The sequence below is a fragment of the Equus przewalskii genome, chromosome 7 (genome assembly GCF_037783145.1).
Source record: "Equus przewalskii isolate Varuska chromosome 7, EquPr2, whole genome shotgun sequence".
NCBI classification, from domain to species: domain Eukaryota; kingdom Metazoa; phylum Chordata; class Mammalia; order Perissodactyla; family Equidae; genus Equus; species Equus przewalskii.
The window spans coordinates 40449222-40466820 of record NC_091837.1 but is presented as its reverse complement, the minus strand read 5'-3'; the positions used below and the strand labels follow the sequence as shown (position 1 = coordinate 40466820).

At 49.2% G+C, this 17599-nt stretch overlaps 1 protein-coding gene across 3 annotated transcripts in view; it reads left to right on the top strand.

Moving 5' to 3' along the window:
• The window catches only part of CABLES1 (Cdk5 and Abl enzyme substrate 1), a 106330-nt gene that overhangs the window by 28115 nt on the left and 60616 nt on the right, over positions 1–17599 (top strand). For all 3 annotated transcript variants that reach the window (XM_008523297.2, XM_070629682.1, XM_070629683.1), the window contains exon 2: positions 16639–16710. In XM_008523297.2, coding sequence (XP_008521519.2) covers positions 16639–16710 — 72 coding nt within the window. The remainder of the gene's footprint in view (positions 1–16638; positions 16711–17599) is intronic.

The window sequence follows — 17599 nt, the reverse complement described above, 5'->3', positions numbered from 1 at the left end:
TGGGTAAAACTTCCTTATTTCTTTGGCAAAATAGCTTTCATTGGAAAAATAAACTTTGAAGTTGTTTGAAGCTAAAAGAGCTTTCTTTCAAATGTGGCAGAAACAGATCTTCGCTTCTTTTGAAACAAACTTCTGGAGAGCTCTTCTGAATTTTAAAGGACGTTGGACGCGTCCTCTTGCTCTGAGGAGTACGTGAGGGGGTTTGAAGTGGCACGTGACCTGCAAAGGCTCTCCCAAGACTCCTTGGAAAGTCTGTGCGTTTCCCCTAATTGGAGCCGGTCGCCGTGTGGCGTCGTGGGCAGCCGTGGGGCAGGTGGCTCCTGCCAGGGCTTGGCGGTGGCCCCAAGCGGGGCAGCAGCCCTGTGGGAGGGGGGGATCCCTGAGCAGCCCAGCCCTCCATCCCTCCCACCTGCCCTCTGGAAGACGGCCACTCCTTCCTCCATCAGACACATGTGGGCTGCTGGTTCTGGAAGAGGAGAGATGCCAGAATGAATCTCCTTTTTGAAGTGCCGCCTCAGCCTCTTGAATATGGAAGTTGCCCTGTTCCTTATCTGCCACCTTGTGGCTCTGTGGCCTTGGGCAAGTCACATACTGTGTCACAATCTCAGTTTCTCCATCTGTAGAATAGGGGTCAGAATAGTACCCACTTTCCAGGAGGGTTGTGAGAATTAAACGCAAAGATGTCTATGAAGCCGTTAGCAGAATGCTTACTGCATAATATTCACAAAATGAAATATAAACTGGGGTCCTCGGGCCTTTTGATCTGCCCTGGTGCCCTTCCTGAGACCTGTGGTGCTGTCCGAAGGAACGTCTGAGCACACACAGCGCGAAGGTCTCTTCTTCCGCACCTTTGCTGTGGCCCCTTGAGAGCTGGGCGGCAGCTTTACGCACAGTGTTTCTGGGTTCCAAGACCACAGACCCAAGGCTTCCCTGGGAGCATGTTGATGGGCCTCGGGTCTGTTTATGCCCTTTATGCTTTTTATTAGTCTAAAAGCAGAAGCCAGACTGCTGGGTTTTTTATGAACCTGAGAAAATGGGCTGTTGATGATCATGAGGCATTAAATTGTGGGGCAAGTTTAATAGGCACAGTCCAGCATCAGAATGAGCCTTGCACATCCTGATGCTTGACAGGCTTCAGTTTCAGAGGACATTTGTCAAAATCCAGGAACAGAGACCTCCCAGGCTGAGCAGGACCTATTTGAGGGGCCTTTTCGCTCTATAGAGGGAAAGTTCAGACCGCCTGCCCCATATGCGAGAGTTTGCTCTTCCCTTCACAGATGAGCGGGTAGTGTCATCCATTTTGGGGGTCTCAGGGACTTTGCTAACAGGTGACCTGTATAGCTGGGCTGTGCGTGGAGATCACCTGGATTAGTGATCTCCAAGGTCTGTCCCTGCACTGACACCAGGTAGCCTCCTCTGATTGCTCCTCCTTGGTCCCGCCCTGACCTGGGCTCCCTCCTCCTTGCTCCCATTACCCCTGAGACACACCTATCAGTGCACTCTCCGTTCCTATAATTCTCTCTTCATGTGTCCCCACCAGATTGTTCTTGAAGGCAATCCTCTCTCCTTGACTCCCCAGCACCTTCTCGTGGGTGCTTCATCAGTGATTGATGGATGAGTGAATGCATGAGTGAGTGATGGTATATAATTCTGGTGAGCTTTGTCCCAGGTGGAGAGTGAAGGGTTCACATGTGTTGAACTTCCCCATGGTATACACGCTTCTCATCAGCCCTGCATGTCTTTATTCATGCTTCTACTTCTTGGTAAAGTTTTACAAAGTCTTTCTGTTTTGCTATTCTCTATTTTCCTTTTGGTAGATCAAAGTGTTATTTCTCCTGCAATCTTTAGGCCCTCATCTCTGCTTTGGTGTTGCTTTGACTGTCATCCGTCAGCTTTTTCCAAGATTCCTGCCACCCACTGAAACCCTAGGCACTTGGGCCTGGCCCCATGGAGCAGAGCCAAAGGCTCCACAGATCCTCACCGGGCACCCACCCACCCACCACACGCACCCAAACTGGACTCTGGTTCCCCGTAATGCCACCAGCCCTGCATTCCTGCCCAGCGGGCATGGCTCAGAGCTCCTGCATTCCAAGCTCTGCCTGTGAGTCTTTGACCGAAGTCTTGAAGTTTTAGAGCTGTATTTGCCCCGTCTCCGTACTAGGTCATGAGCTGCCCCGAACAGGAACCAAGTCTCACATTTCTTTACTCTTCTTTGTATCCCCACCACCTAGGACCGTGAATATTTGTGTGTACGAGGTGATGACAGTGATAACGATGACAATGACAACTTGCTGAAAGTCGCGTAGTAGAAGTGGAATTGGATCTGGAACCTGCCCTGTTACCCCTGTGACCCCTGTTAGCACCATCTTTTGCCTGCTAACAGTGGTTTCTGATCTTGGGATCACGTAGACTCTTTTAGAAAAGAAGGGAAAATGGACATTGGTGCACACACCCACAGGCTTTACGTCTGATGTTAGAAGGTGTGCAGAACCCTAGGAGGTCTGGGGACCCCAGTTTGAGGATCCTGCCCTAAAGAATATCATTGAATAGCCTTTGGGAAACTAAATGGTAGCTGATTGCATTTATTGTAGCCCATTGCTGTCTGAAAACAGCGTATGCCCCGCCTTCCAGGTTGTTAAGAATATCTTATTTTCCACAGTAGCCATGTGACACCACACCAAAGCCCTGGCACAAAGGGGCCCTGCAGACCTGGGATAGGCTTTTGCCAAAGAATTCAATAAGCAGTTGAGTCTACATTACGTCTAAGTGAATATTCATGTGGTTTTCGGCACAGCCCTCCTGCTGCAAATTCACTTTGGAAGCCTTTCCTGAACAGCCTGGTAATTAGAACTGTGGCTGCTAATTATGTAGATGGTGAGGCAGATGTGCTAATAATATATTTTCAAAGGGTTCCAAATGAGCTGTTAAAAAATTAAACTAACTCCCCAGATGCTGACAGAAGCACCTCAGAGGGTGTATTGTCTGTCTTCTTGCTTCTTGGATGCCTGAAGGTTCTGCCAGCTTCTCTCCTAGAAAACAGTATCAGCCTTTAAGAAAAAGGGAGTAATTTGCAAGTGTGTCTTACACTAGCTGCCAGGGAAACGGGAAGTTATGGAAATTGAAGTCTCAGAGCTCCACACAAACAACACTTTGATGTGTGCGGTAAGGAAATTTCCTTTTTCCGCTTCAGGGATGTGAGGAGAGAGGGGATGGACGTGGACTGGCAGCAGGTGTGGGTGATGCAGTGCTCCAGGCCAAATGGACCATCCTGTGGGAGCTGCAGGAGAATGTGAGGCCCAGGGAAAGAGATGAGTTGGCCTTGCCCTGTGGAGGGTTTGCCCACGTCCACCGCCTTCCATTCTCACCTGGTGCTTGCTCCTGGGGCTGGAAACAGCCCCGAAAGGGCCAGTTTAAGCCACATTACAAAGGAAGGGGACGGCTCTGCAATGAGATGGTCTAGGGCATATCCTTGCTCTCCCACCATCGATCTCTGGCCTGGGATAGTCACTCAACTCTCAGTCTTCATGACTCTGGTCAAAGGAATTGAACCAGAGCCATAGTTTTCAAAATTGTATTGTCCTGAGCTCTGAGGATCTCAGCAGGCACGTTAGGAGTTCCACAAATGGTTGATTCATCTTCACTATGTGTTTTTTTCCAATATATGTTTTTCTGTAAATATAGATTTTATATGTCCTATGTAAGTTTTTTAACAGCTTGATTGAGAGAGAATTCATACACCATTCATTTAAAGTGTACTATTTAGTGGTTTTTAGTATATTCACAAAGTTGTGCAACCATCACCACTATCTAATTTTAGAACATTTTCATCACCCTCAAAAGAAACCCCATGGCCATTAGCAGTCACTCCCCATTCCTCCCACTCCCCATACCCAGCCCTAGGCAACCACTAATCTACTTCCTGTCTGTATGGATTTGCCTGTTCTGGGCAGTTCATATCATTGGAGTCGTACCCTCTGTGGTCTTTTGTGGCTGGCTTCTTTCACTTAGTGTAATCTTTTCAAGGTTCATCCATTTTGTAGCATGTATCAGTACTTCATCCCTTTTTATGGCTGAGTAATATTGCATTTTATTCATCCATTCATTAGTTGATGGACATTTGGGTTGTTTTCACATCTTGGCTATTGTAAATAATGCTGCTGTGAACATTCGTGTACAGATGTTTGTGTGGGTGTGCTTTCATTTCTTTTGGATTATATGTGGGGATGGAATTGCTGCTTATCCGGGGTAATTCTGTGTTTAACATTTTGAGGTATAATTTATACGTAGTTGTATATAAAGTGTTTTTAAAACAGCAGTAAAACACAGACTCAGTAGTGTTCTATAGCGAACCGTATCACACTGGTGACCATCTATATGTTAATATGCATCATTAACTTACGCTGCTGGAGTAAGTTTATTTTATGCAACTAAGCTTCACCTGCCACATCTATTTAATTGAACTGGGTCCTGAGACGTTTAAAAATGGTTACCATAGGCAACCTGATCAAAAAATGGACAGGGGACAGGAACAGACATTTCTCCAAAGAAGATATATGGATGGCCAATAGACACATGAAAAGATGCTCATCATCACTAATCATCAGAGAAATGCAAATCAAAACTACACTAAGATATCACCTTACACCTGTTAGAATGGCAAAAATATCCCAAACAAAAAGTGACAAATGTTGGAGAGGTCGTGGAGAAAAAGGAACCCTCATACACTGTTGGTGGTAATGCAAACTGGTGCAGCCACTATGGAAAACAGTATGGAGATTTCTCAAAAAATTAAAAATAGAAATACCTTATGACCCAGCCATCCCACTACTGGGTATATATCCAAGGAACTTGAAATCAGCAATTCTAAAAGTCCCATGCACCCCTATATTCATTGCAGCATTATTTACAATAGCCAAGACGTGGAACCAACCTAAGTGCCCATCAACTGATGATTGGATGAAGAAGATATGGTATATATATACAATGGAATACTACTTAGCCGTAAAAAAGGATAAAATCGTCCCATTCACAACAACATGGATGGACCTTGAGGGTATTATGTAAAGTGAAATAAGCCAGATAGAGAAAGACGAACTCTGTATGACTCCACTCATAGGTGGAAGTTAAACATATAGACAAAGAGAACTGATTGGTGGTTACCTGGGGAAAGGGGGGGGGTGGGGGGAGGGCACAAAGGGTGAAGTGGTGCACCTACAACATGACCGACAATAATGTACAACTGAAATTTCACAAGTTTGTAAACTATCATAATCTTAATAAAAAGTTAAAAAAAATAATAATCAGCACGCACAAAAAAAAGGTTACCATAGGCACCTGCGTATCTGTGTCAGTCAAGGTTATCTCCATACAGTGCAACCAAGACCAAAAGAGATACATTAGATGCTGAGATTGACCCTAGACTAGAAATGTCATCCATAGCTCCTGGTTTCAGATTTGTTTGTCCATCAAAATAGCCTCGCTGCTCTGCTAGTGATTGAGTTATAAGTAAATTATCCTGATCTGCTTTATATTTTGGGGTTTGATGTAAGATTTAGTTTGAAAAAAGGCACTCTGCTGCTCAGGAGAAGTTTGCACGTCAGTGGTCTGCTGCTCTCCGAGGTCCAGCTTTGGTTCTGGCCCCAATTCCGATGAGGCTTGGGCATCCGCTGGGTTGCCGAGAGGCTTCGAAGAGCCCCTCCGAGCAGTGTGAACCCGCCTCCCTGGAGCTGGTAAGGTGCCGTGCTGCCCCTCCTGGGCCAGCGGTGGCTTACAGACAGTTGTTCATGTTGTCCTGAGGGATTGTCGAGCACCTGCTGTGACGCGGTGACGTGCTGGTCGTCAAAGGGGCTTCAGAGAAGAGAAGAAATAGTTGTTTGTCTTCAAGGTACTTGCCGCCAGGCCGCAGATAGTGGGCATAAAATAAGGATAAAACCAATCAGTCTACAAGTGTCTAGAGAGGAATAGTTCCAAGTAGGGTAGAGATACCAAATGTTGTAGGAATTCAGAAAAGGTCAGAGACAGCTTCACGGAGCGGGCGCCACCGCACTGTACCTTAGGAGGACGGCAGGGTTGCGCTGGATGGGGAGCGACTGAAGCAGCTTCGGAATTTTCTTTTGAACTAAGACTTGGTCACCCTTGGGGCATCCCTTACCCCATAAACCCCTTAATATGAGGCCAGTGATTCAGCTGTGCCTGATCCCCTTTTCAGCTTTCAATAAAGGGAATAAACATCAGTGGCCAAGGAGAAACAAGGCATTTTTTAAAGGCTTCCAGAAAGGAGTCTGAGATAACTCAGGCCCCTTGGTAGGAAACCAGACGCTGTTGCTTGAAGCTAGAGAGCCGAGGCAGCATCAATCTTCGTTTCCATAAGCTGCTATTGAGCGTGGGCCACGGTTAATCTGAAAACTCCTCGAAAATAAAGATTGATGAAACCCCATCAATCCGAATTTGCTATAAATAATTGCATGCTGTTTCCTAGCTGTCAAAATCCATTTCTACTTAAGGCCCTTTGGAACAGAGAAAGGTCAAGCTGGGAACCAAGGGAGAAACTCAGGGGAGCGATTATGCTGGAAGGCAGCCTCCTACAGGTCCTGTTAAATACCGAAGAGGGGGTAACCAGCGCCCCTCCCCCGACTCCCTGCTCGCTGTAATTAAATTAGCTCCCGCTGACAGTCGCAGCTCTTCAGGACTGGGGAGCTGTGGAGAGGAGGGCATTCCAGGTGGGGCGTGGCTTTCTCCTGTCCCGCTCCAGTTTTTGTGCTGCAAACCCCGTAGAACCGGGCACAGAGAGTCCTCATTTTGCTTTCTAATGGAAAATAAATGTGTCTCTGGCTTAGAAAGTCTTCAGCATGCAGAGGCATTCTTGCAAAGCATCAGTAGTCCTAATGATTGGGAAGGAGAGGTAAGGTCATCCATGCTCAGGCCATTGTCACGGTGGGATGTTTAAGAGAAGGCCCGTCCTGAGTACAGAAAAGAGGGTCCAGGATGAAACGCGCTTCCTGGAGAGGCTGGAGGTGAGTGGAGGCCATGGGCATTCAGAAGGCTGGGGAACGGTGCAATCAGCCTGTGTCTACGGAAGCGACTCGGGCCTCCTTGGTCTACACCTCGCTCCCCCCCGTAAGCCTTGCAGGTGTTCCCTCACCTCCTCTGTTCTTCTGGTGTCAGAAGGAAACACTGCGTGAGTGTGCACACACGCTTGTGGGGTGCACGTGTTTGTTCCGTTAGCCCCCCAGCCCCACCCATCTGTATGTGTGCACTTGGGGTCTCTTCAGCTCCCCCTGGAACCGACCCTAGCCGTCTGATTGGGGGCCTGGTTCCTGTTGGGCTCCTTCCCGGACTTTGCATCAGGGAATTCCTCTTTGCTTCGCACAAGCCTGCTGTTCCATCTTGTTCAGCCCCATCCTCTTCAGCCCTGGGGAGGCGTGTTTGTCAGAAGTCCATCCCGAGTTCACCCCCGGAACCTTCCGTGCTGGTCCGCTTGCTCATTCTCCAGGAGACACTCTCCTTGCCTCTTCCCAGTTAAATCTTGGCTTTCCTTTGAGCTCACTCGGGCCCTTCCCTGCCTCCCACACACTCCATACCTGGTCTGTCCTGGCCTTAAACTCTGGGCCCAGGTGCTGGATTCCCAGCCACCCTCCTCACCTGGCTCAGAGAATCCCTGTCATAGAGAACACCTAGATTAATCCCTCCAATTCTGATGCCCACCCGGAACATACATGAGTTGGCCCCAAACTTCTTGGACTGGTTGTGTTAGATAACAGGGCTCTTTTCTCTCCAGGGTGAAGCTGACCCTTTATTCTGAGTGGTTCTCCATTGTTGATGTCTCCTTCCCACCCTCACCCTGTCCTGGCTTGGCCCCTACTTGTCACCCCTCCCCCAAAGGGTATCCAGCATGTTCTGTAGCAAGGACAATGTTGTTTCTCTTCTCAGCTGCACAAAACCCAAAACCTTGCTGGGTCCTGATTTTTTTTTGATACACCTACTTTTGGTTTCTGTTCTTCTGCACATTTGGTCAACTTGCTCCCTCCAGCTGCAGGGCAGGGCGCTTCCCTCTGGGATGAGGCTGAACAAGTAGAATGCAGAACTGTCACTCAGCCGGCGGCCCTGGGCTGGGCCCTTTGTCTCCCAACACCGCAAGGATGACCCAGGAGACTGGGCAGGTGCCTTCGGGATGGCAAAGTGTGCTGTGTCTGCTGCTGTCTTCTGACCCTCCGTCTGGTCCCTTTGTCAGAGGAGTTTGGACTCGTTCCCAGAGGGGGTCATTGTGGATCTTCAGATTGGGGGCGACATGATGGGAAGGTGTTTTGTAGGATGAGTAGGGCGGCTGTAGGCAGGGTGAACTGGGGGGATCTGGGGAGCGAATACACGGCCGGTCGTTAAATCCTGTAACAGGGCTGTCTCTGAACAGCCCTGAACGCTGGGATGACCTCACACCTTGGTTTTCCAGGGTTTGGCAAGTCTGATGAGAACTTTGAAACAAAGGTAAACTCAGGCAGGCCGAGTGCCTCTGTATTCTCTCTAAACATTGAGAGTCACTTTCTTGACCCACATATAAAAATGTAGAAACAGATCTTATTTGAACAAGCTGATTGGCAACTCCTGGTGTATTGATTGTAATTTGATTTTTGCCTGATTCATCAGCTGGAGATTTTAAACATTGCCAGATTCAAAATCTGTTTCCTAGCATTTGTCTGTTTCTTGATCTACAAATCCCTCCTTTTCTTAAAGATAATCTATTTTCTTTCCATTGTAAGGAAGACCTCCGTGACCCGCTGGGGAGTTTGAATTGCTTCCATCCGTGTTCTGGGTGTGGCTCTGGCTTTAGGCGTGTAAGCCGCCTCGGGGAGAGGAGGTGGTTCTTGCACAAGCAGGCCAGCTGTGTGCCCCTTGCCTGAGGCATCGCCGGGCCTGACTGGTCCAGACAGGAGGCTCTGCAGGTGGCCCCAGGCTGCTGACCTGGCCCAGCTCGTCTGCACCTGCAATGTCAGACTCCACCACTCTCCTCCTCTGGGGTTTCCACCACAGTCTAACACACAACCGTTGCCAGGTGAGCAAGGAAGGGCCACGTTCAGTTTCGTCAGCACCTTTACTGCTGGACAAAGCTTTAGCTCGTGGGAACCAGAACTAAGCATGGATCTGAGGAACTCGACTTCAGGCTGAAGCCAAGTCCGTTTTTGCTTTAAGACTCTGTGTAGCTTCTATTCCGAGGTGACAGCTGACTTTTCTTTCTTCATCTGTGAACACATATGTATCGGTGCAAAACAGTCTGCCTCTTCAGTGAGCCCAGTCTGATTTGACTTCTGTTAAAGGAGCATCTGGAATCTTGGCTTGAAATTGCCAAATCATGAACAATGCTATCATAACTTAGTTGCTGAGTCTGGAGGGCGAGCTCATGGTGCTGTGGCCTCGACCACTGAAAGCTGTGTTAGAGAACTGAAGGAAATAGCAGTGGGGTGTCAGAGCGCATTTGGCTTTAAGAGAGCCTGGTATTTGAAAACCAGCATTTTCACTAAAAATATATCAATGAAAGTGTAATTCCTGGATATATAGAGGCTCCTTTAAGTAGTAGGCTCCTGTAGTCAGTCAGTTTACAAATTACAGTTTATACTCTGCTTTTGAGACAACCTTTTCTGTGTGAGCTGAACACTATTTCCAGAACAAAAGAATATGTCTGTGATGTGGGAATACAAAAACCAGTGGATGGGATCTTATGACATTTTACAAACAGATTTTCTGTCTACTGAAAACGTCAGCTCTGTGGGGCCAGCCTGGTGGCGCAGCGGTTAAGTTCACATGTTCCACTTCAGTGGCCTGGGGTCTGCCGGTTTGGATCCCAGGCGTGGACCTACACACTGCTTGTCAAGCCATGCTGTGGTAGGCGTCCCACATAAAGAGTAGAGGAAGATGGGCATGGATGTTAGCTCATGGCCAGTCTTCTTCAGCAAAAAACAAACAAACAAAAAACTCAGCTGTGTTTTCTAGGTTAGTGACCCCCAAGCCTTTTCTTCTTGACCCTGATTGGGCACCGTGGAAGCTTTGTGACTCTGAGTCAGAAAAGGAGGCTAAGAGATGAAGGCTCCTCAATGTCTACATTGAAGGGGGACTGCTCGCTGTCCTGCCCTGACTCCAGCCCTGCAGCAGCTCCTTACCTGGGGCCATGAGTCTGCACCCTGCTAGTCCTCTGGCCCTCAGAAAGGCCCCAGGCCGCCACTCCCACACCTGCAGTCGCTGTGGTGAAGGCTGCTGAACCTGTCGGTGTCAGGACCAGGCACTGAGGGTGAGGCTGGAGCCCTCATCCTTCTGGTGGTCCTTGACCCCCGTCCCTGATGGGTGCTGTGAGTAGTCAGGCAGGGCCCCTGTGTGCCGACTGCCTTTTTCACTTGCTGGTCTGTAGCCAGAGAACAGCATACCCAGCCCCAGAGACTTCTTCCCAACCTAGGAGAGAAGCCCAGATTCCCTCTAGGCTCTCACTCTTCCATCGTGTCCAGACTCTGAGTGTCGCCATTGGTTGAGCCAGGTTCCAGCTTTGTCCCAAGGTGGGGTGCTCTTCCCTGCTGTCTTTTGTTTTGTTTTGTTTTGAGGAAGATCAGCCCTGAGCTAACATCTGCCGCCAATCCTCCTCTTTTTGCTGAGGAAGACTGGCCCTGAGCTAACATCCGTGCCCATCTTCCTCTACTTTATATGTGGGACGCCTACCACAGCATGGCTTGCCAAGCAGTGCCATGTCCACACCCGGGATCTGAACCGGTGAACCCAGGCCACTGAGGCGGAACGTGCACACTTAACCGCTGTGCCACCAGGCTGGCCCCGCTGCTTTTGTTTTTAAAAAGGTAAAACCTTTTCCTTTGCACAGTTTCCCGCAGACAGACGTACACGGAGAAGTAGACGTGGAGCTAGGAGAGGGCCTGAGAGGATGTCCCTGCTCCTACAGGATGCTCTCCGGCGCGGGCGTCTGCAGACCGTTTTCTCAGTTTCTGCTTCTTACACTTCCTGATGTGAATTTTTTTACAGTGAGACGTACTTTTAGTCACCAAAGCAATAAGAATTCCATTTGGAAAGATGAATGTTTAGTGAGCTCTAGCAGTAGAAACCCATGTTATCAGGCCTTACCTGCAGCTGTGAACTGCTCAGCTTTGCTTGGAGGAGACGGCCCCTTCTGTCCCTGCCCGCCCCTCCCGCTGGATGGGGGTCATCTTCCTCCCTCTGCTTCCTATTGTAGCGAGGCCTGGGGAAGCTTTCCAAGGTGGCTTCTGGGCTTCTGTGGACCACACTGGCACTCGTAGGTTGACTAGAGAGGGCCCGCTGGTCATCGTGCAGGGAAAGCATCCAGTGGAAGGTCAGGCGCTCTCTGGGAAAAGTCCACGAACACCCACCTGCCAGACGATGGAGTTCCTGAGTTTATTCAGCCAGCCTTCATTGAGTGCCTGCTGTTGGCTAAGCGTGCTCCGTCCCCAGGGCACACAGGTGGGGAAGGTATGGGCCCTCCCTGGCACGGTCGCTGTCTCTGTGGTTCACTTTTCTCTGGGGAGGGAGGTGGTCCGTGGGAGATAGACACAAGTAACAAAGCAAGTAAATTACAAGTGTGTGGGTGTCTCGTGACCATATTAATAAATTATTTTTATGGTTGGGTTTATCCTTTTTTTGGTCATAATAACTGAACAGACCTGAGGTGAGCATGACCTCAGCTCGCCCATCTCCTGTGTCATTGAGGGATCCCTGATGCCTTCCGTCACCCCTGTGAAGAGGCAACCGTGCCATCCCTGGCCCATCTGACAGCCAGGAAGGGGTCTCCTTATCTGGGGACGACTGGCGCCACATAGGATGTTGCTTTTTTGGGAGGACAGCAGTGGTTGGCTCCCCTCTTGCTCTCAAAGCTTGGGTTTTGCTCCCCGAGATTTTTAATGTTCCCTGGGGTTCCAAGGTGCAGCCAGGGTGGAGAGCATTAACCCAGCCTGACTTCCATGTTTGGCACCAATGCCAAGGCCAACGGGTCACCTTCCTCATCACATACAGGTCCTAACCCTCGGGCCAGAGCTGTCCCCTGCAGTGCCCACTGCCTGACTTTGGATTTCAGGCCAAGCAGCTGCCCCAGGTCACCCTGTAAGGGGTTTGGCCTTGACTGCCTGCCCCAGCTGGACCAGGATGACCCTCACTGGTCGGCAGTGAGCCCAGAGTCCAGCTCTCATGAAGCTCTTCTGGCGTCTGCCCCTCCCTGCCTACATCAGCTCTCTCTCCGAGGCACTCTGCTTACCAGGCTAAGAGACGGCGCTCTTCCGGAAGTGCTGAGGAAGGTGCCCTGGACACAGCTCCCACCTTGCCTCTCACTCTCCTGGGGTCTCCAGGATCACTGCCAACTGCACCAAGGGAAGCCTTTCCGGATGGCCGAGCTGCTGGGCCTGTTTTCCTTCGCCCTGTCGTTAGTGTGGATGGTTAGTTACTGCTTCTGCCCTGAAAATGGAGCCAGTGACACTTTTGTACCTAAAAGACGCTTGAGAAATACTGGTCCTGGGTCTTGCCTCATCCAGTCCTCTGTCAGCCCAGTCTCATTTTTCTGTGTGATTTTATTCTCTCTTCTCCCACTGACCTTTCTTTAAGCTTTTGGTGTAAGTGGATTTATTATAACTATCACTATGACCAGCCCTGGGTCCCAGGAGCACAGAGCGCTGCAATGAACCAGTAGCACTAATGATAAGGGGGTTAATTTGGTCCCGGTGGGTGTGTCCAGATAGGCAGTCTTGTCAGGGGTTAGCGTGTCCTTATCTCGGCAGAGTCCGGTGGTCAAAGGATGAGGTTCTAAAATGAGTCTGGGGGCTTCAGGGAGGCTGACTTATGGACGCACGTCGAAGGTGAACCACAGTAGCCTCAAAAGTGTTTGCAGCCAGTGTGGAGGGGAGAAGGGCCCAGATTGTAATTGTCAGACAATTCGGGGAACCCTGAGTTTTGAGGACTCAGTCTGAGGACCAGTCATGGACTCTCGCATTCGATGGTATCGACGCATAATGCGGGGGCTCTTCCTGATGTCGACTGGGTTAATAAGGGGCATGCTCTTTGGGTCCAAGGCTAAGTATTCTTATCAGTCATTAAAATATACAAAGACCTCTGCTTGTTGACTGAGCCCGATGATAAGGAGTTTGCAAGTAAGGGACTTAGTTTATGAGGCAGACTGTGGGAGCAAAGTGCCTGGGGAAGGCTGGCCCCTGCCCTGAGCCTTCTCCTCCTTTGCAGGCTTTCCGAGGGCACAAGGCAGGGGAGAGGTTATTATGTCCTTCGGAAAGATCCAGCAAGGTGGCAGGGGGCAGAGAGGAGCACCACAGGGCTTGCCCTTGTGGCAGCGACAAGTCCTTATTTTACATAAGCAGGGCAGACATCGCGTCTTGGATTTCCTGGTGCTGTATGACGGTTTCTTTATCATGATAGGTGGTGGTTCTTTCCAAGATCTGTGTGTCCATCTCAAAGGATATATTGCTTGTTTCCATTCGTGGAGAAGGGAAGCGCATTCACTGAATTTAAAGGAACAGGTTTTGGATTTTTGGAGGTTTGGGATTTTTTTTCCCTTTGAGGAATCCAGAGTGTGAGTGTGTGCGTATGTGTGTGCATGCTCACACACACAAAGTCATGAATCATCACCTGTTCAACTCATGAAGAGAATATCAAATGTACTAGCTTTTAAAAAACAAGTCCTTATAACTGTGTAGAAAGATCTATTGTAATTTGGTTATTTTCCAAATGAGCACCTCTCTTTTCCAGCATAGGAAGCTGGAGCTGATAGAGGAGTTGTCAGATGGTGTGCTTCCGTGGATGGACCTCTTTTTCTAGGGTGAACGCCCTGGTCTGAGTGGGACGAGAGCCTGTGGGGCCCAGGCTGCCCGGCCCGGTGTTCACATGGGATTCGCTTGGCATGTGCAACTGGAACAGGCACGCTATTCTCGGGATAGGAGTCGGGAGGCAGCCCCGATGCCAGAGGAGCCTGAGGGATTGTTGGTGGGATTTCATGGATTCCCCCTCGAATACGAGCTCCTTGAGGACAGGCGTCAAGCCTGGGTCAGCTCTGTGTTCCCGACAGGCGAGGCTCGCGGTCGGTGTGGTCGAGTGGGGCGCAGGGCGTGGAGGGGGTGCACTGCCAGGCCCTTGCTAGGGCCTTGGGTTGCTGCCCACGGACCCACCTCAGGGCTTCCTGGTGCACCTCTGTTGGGATCACCCAAGGAGGGCTGTCCTTGAAGCTACACAGCTGCTTCAGTTGCAGACTGGGCAAAACACTGAATGTCTATTTACTAGTCACCTGAAAACGCCGTTCTACAAAGGAAGGCTCAATGTCTGACAGAATTTGTTGAGATTTCCAGGATCTGAAAGCTAAACATTTATTTCTGCCTGTGAATATAAGTTATCTCTAATGACAGTTTGGGTGTGCATACTTAAACTAATATTTCACTTTTGATTTAAAAACTCAGAACATTATCCGGAGATAAACGGTAGATGTCATTTTAATCACTACCTTCTGGCTGTGGAGGAGACATTGGTGTTGAGTGAGAACCTGCACGGAGGCCTGAAGGGGACTGATTTCCTAGGTAGCCAGTGATCGGCAAATGTGATGCACAGAGTTATGCTTAGAAGGGGTTGGGGGTGAGGGTATGGAAGGACACGTGGCACAGGTGGGCTCAGGCACAAGGCGTTTTGGGGTGACCCTGCCGCTGTCTGGAGTTGGAGGAGCGGCCAGAGCTAGGGCAGCAGGGCTGATCCTAGTTAGTTGGGGATGGGGTGGGGTGTCGGGTCAGGGTTCAGCCCCAGTGGAAGAAACTGGAATGTAAAGCAAAAACCCAGTAGCTGCTGGTCGTTAATTGCCCTGTGCCAAGGACTTTGCATCTCTCTGTTTCTTAGTTACTCTCCTTTTCCCATTTCATAGATGAGGAAACTGAGGCTCAAGGATTAAGGAGTTTCCTAAGGCTCCAAAGCCTCTGGCCCCAGGACTGGAGTCCAAGTCTGTCTGACCCAGCATGCATGCTCCTTTGTGGAATTGCACGTCCTTCGGATGGGGAACGTGGGGGCGCCTGTCCCCAAGAGCTACGACGGGTGGGAGTGTGGCTACCTGGGCGTCTGCCCTGTCCCAGCCTGGGACTCCATACCAGTCAGATCCAGCACTTGCAGGGGCTGTGCCTCAACTGATGACCTGGACCCCTCAAAGCCACAGCGGCAGGATGCTGTCACAGGGTGAACTGAGTGTGGAGTTACAGAGCTGCATAGGCAGGTCCTACTTAGTAATGAATTGGCCACCCATAAAATCGGTTCCCCACCCCCTCAGGCCCCTTTGCACCCCCTCAGGTAGTATCAGTGTCTCCCCACAGCCATTGCCTCAGATCTGGCTGACTGTTGGAAATCTGGAGATATTATGGAAATAGAAATTCCATGTAAGTTAACTGCAGAGTGAAACTGCAGATCTCGCAAAAGGTCCTGCATGTCGTGAAGACACTGTAGGTGACATTGGAGATCTCTTGCTTCTCACACTGACGAACGAGGGTCCGAGAGCATTAGACCATTTTACCATTGGAGGAAAGAGGGAATGTGTGATGAGAATTTTAGAAAGGATTTGAATATCAAAAGATTAATAAGAAAGGCTCTTAGAAAATTGATGGATCCCTTGAATAGTTTGCAGAAATGACTGTTCTGATTGTCTTATTAAAAGTAAAGCACGAAGCAAAAGGTTCAGGTGGTCGGTCAGAAGAAGTACACACAAAAACAAAACAACATTCATTTTTTTGTTCTTTAGGACAAATTGGAATATGGTTATAATTGCATGTTTTTAACCTAAATTTTGTCAAATGTAATGCAAAATAGACTTATCCTTTTAATGTTAGTCCCATTCTTTTCAGATTTTTTCTGTCCATCTCCATTGACTGTGAATGATGGTCCTTGTTCAGATGGATTTACTGTAGAGTCACCAGCCGCCACCGCACCCTGGTCCCCGTGCCACATCTTCTCAGTTAACTGGGACCTCTTCTTATTTCAGTCGCGCAGAAGAAACTAGCTCAAGGAGGTTTTAGCAGGTGGTTTGTAGTCTTAGCAGCCCAAAAGAGTTGTGTTTTGCCTGATCAGGTGCTGATATTTAATCTTACTAGTCTCTGAGAAGCTCTCCCAAAAATGATATCTTCCCTGTTTCTAATTGCTTTTGAAACCATGGCCAGAGACCATAACTTTTTTTATTGCATCCTATTGATTTTGAAATTTTATTTAATGTTTTAAAAATTTAATATTTGTCAGCTAACCTGGTTCAGACCACTGATATTTGAATACTTAATAGTTTATCTAATGCTTTAGAAAAACTGCTCATACTACCCAAGTTATATATTCTAAGGGGCATCTTGTCATTTTTTGTCTTTTGGGGAAATTGCAGCATAAGAGTGATCAGTCACTTCCCTAATCCCCACAAATTGGCCCTATAACCAGGGAGAATGCGCAGGACTCAGCAAGGCAAGATGGGCCCGGCATGCAGGGTGCGGGCTGGGAACACGGCAGCCTCTTAGACTGCTTGTGTCCAACTTTTTTTTTTAAGGACTTTATTTTTTAGAAGCGTTTTAGATTTGCAGAAATGCCTGATCCATATTACGATGCAGTTTTAACTCCTAGATTTCTGTCCTCTCTCTGCAGACGTCGCCTCATCTCCCAGAGATCGTCCTTGGAGACCCTGGAAGACATTGAGGAGAACGCCCCTCTACGGAGGCAAGTTTTCGGTGTTGCGTTTTGTGTATGTCAATTGCCTGCGGTATAAGATGGCAGCCAAAGTTTGATTTTTTTTTTTATTCTTGATTTATGGAATTAAATGTAAAAAGTGACAGTCTCATCCCCAGACTCATAGTTTGGAAACCCTGACCCTGAGGACCGTTAGAACTAGAACACTGTTTAGTCCCAATTAAGTATTGGCATAGCTCGGTGTGGATGTGAATTTGGGTGCCGTTTCCCTTTCGCTCTGAAAGCTGCTGCTTGATGAAGAAGAGCCCGTCATCGTCCCAGCCTTCCCAGGCACGGTGACACCGTCGTCACAGTTCTGGACTTCATTAGGAGGTTCCCGGATGTCACTCTATAGCCAGTTGCTGGGGAAACTCAGTTAGGATGGCTGTGAGTGCTCCCCTGGGGCTGAAAGCAATCCGTTCCTTCCTCAGAATTAGAGAAGTGCTTGAGAGGCATCTTTTTTGATTGATAGCAGTTGCCATGCCTCTGACTGGCAACTTTCCTTCCTCTGGTCCTGCACCTCTCCACTGGCCCCGCCTGCACCCCAGTCCACTCGGCCTTGAGTGGAGGAGACAAAGCTCACATACCACGTCCCCTTCAGTCCTCACCGCAGCGCCAGCTGGGTTGACCGGCGTGGTGGTTCCTCCCTGCAGAAGGAGCTGAGGTAGGATGGGACGCTGCAGCTATACAGGGCATGCACGACAGGCAGCAGAGGGAAAGGCCCCTGGAGGATGTGCACTCCATCCACGCACCAGCTCCTCTGGGAACCCACATCTGCACCCCTCCTGCTTTGGCCGCTAGCCAGGACTCAGGAGTCCCGGGCTCCTCCCTTTGAGTCTGGGAGGGTGCTGATGTGGATGAGGGGTCTATCCCTCTCCCT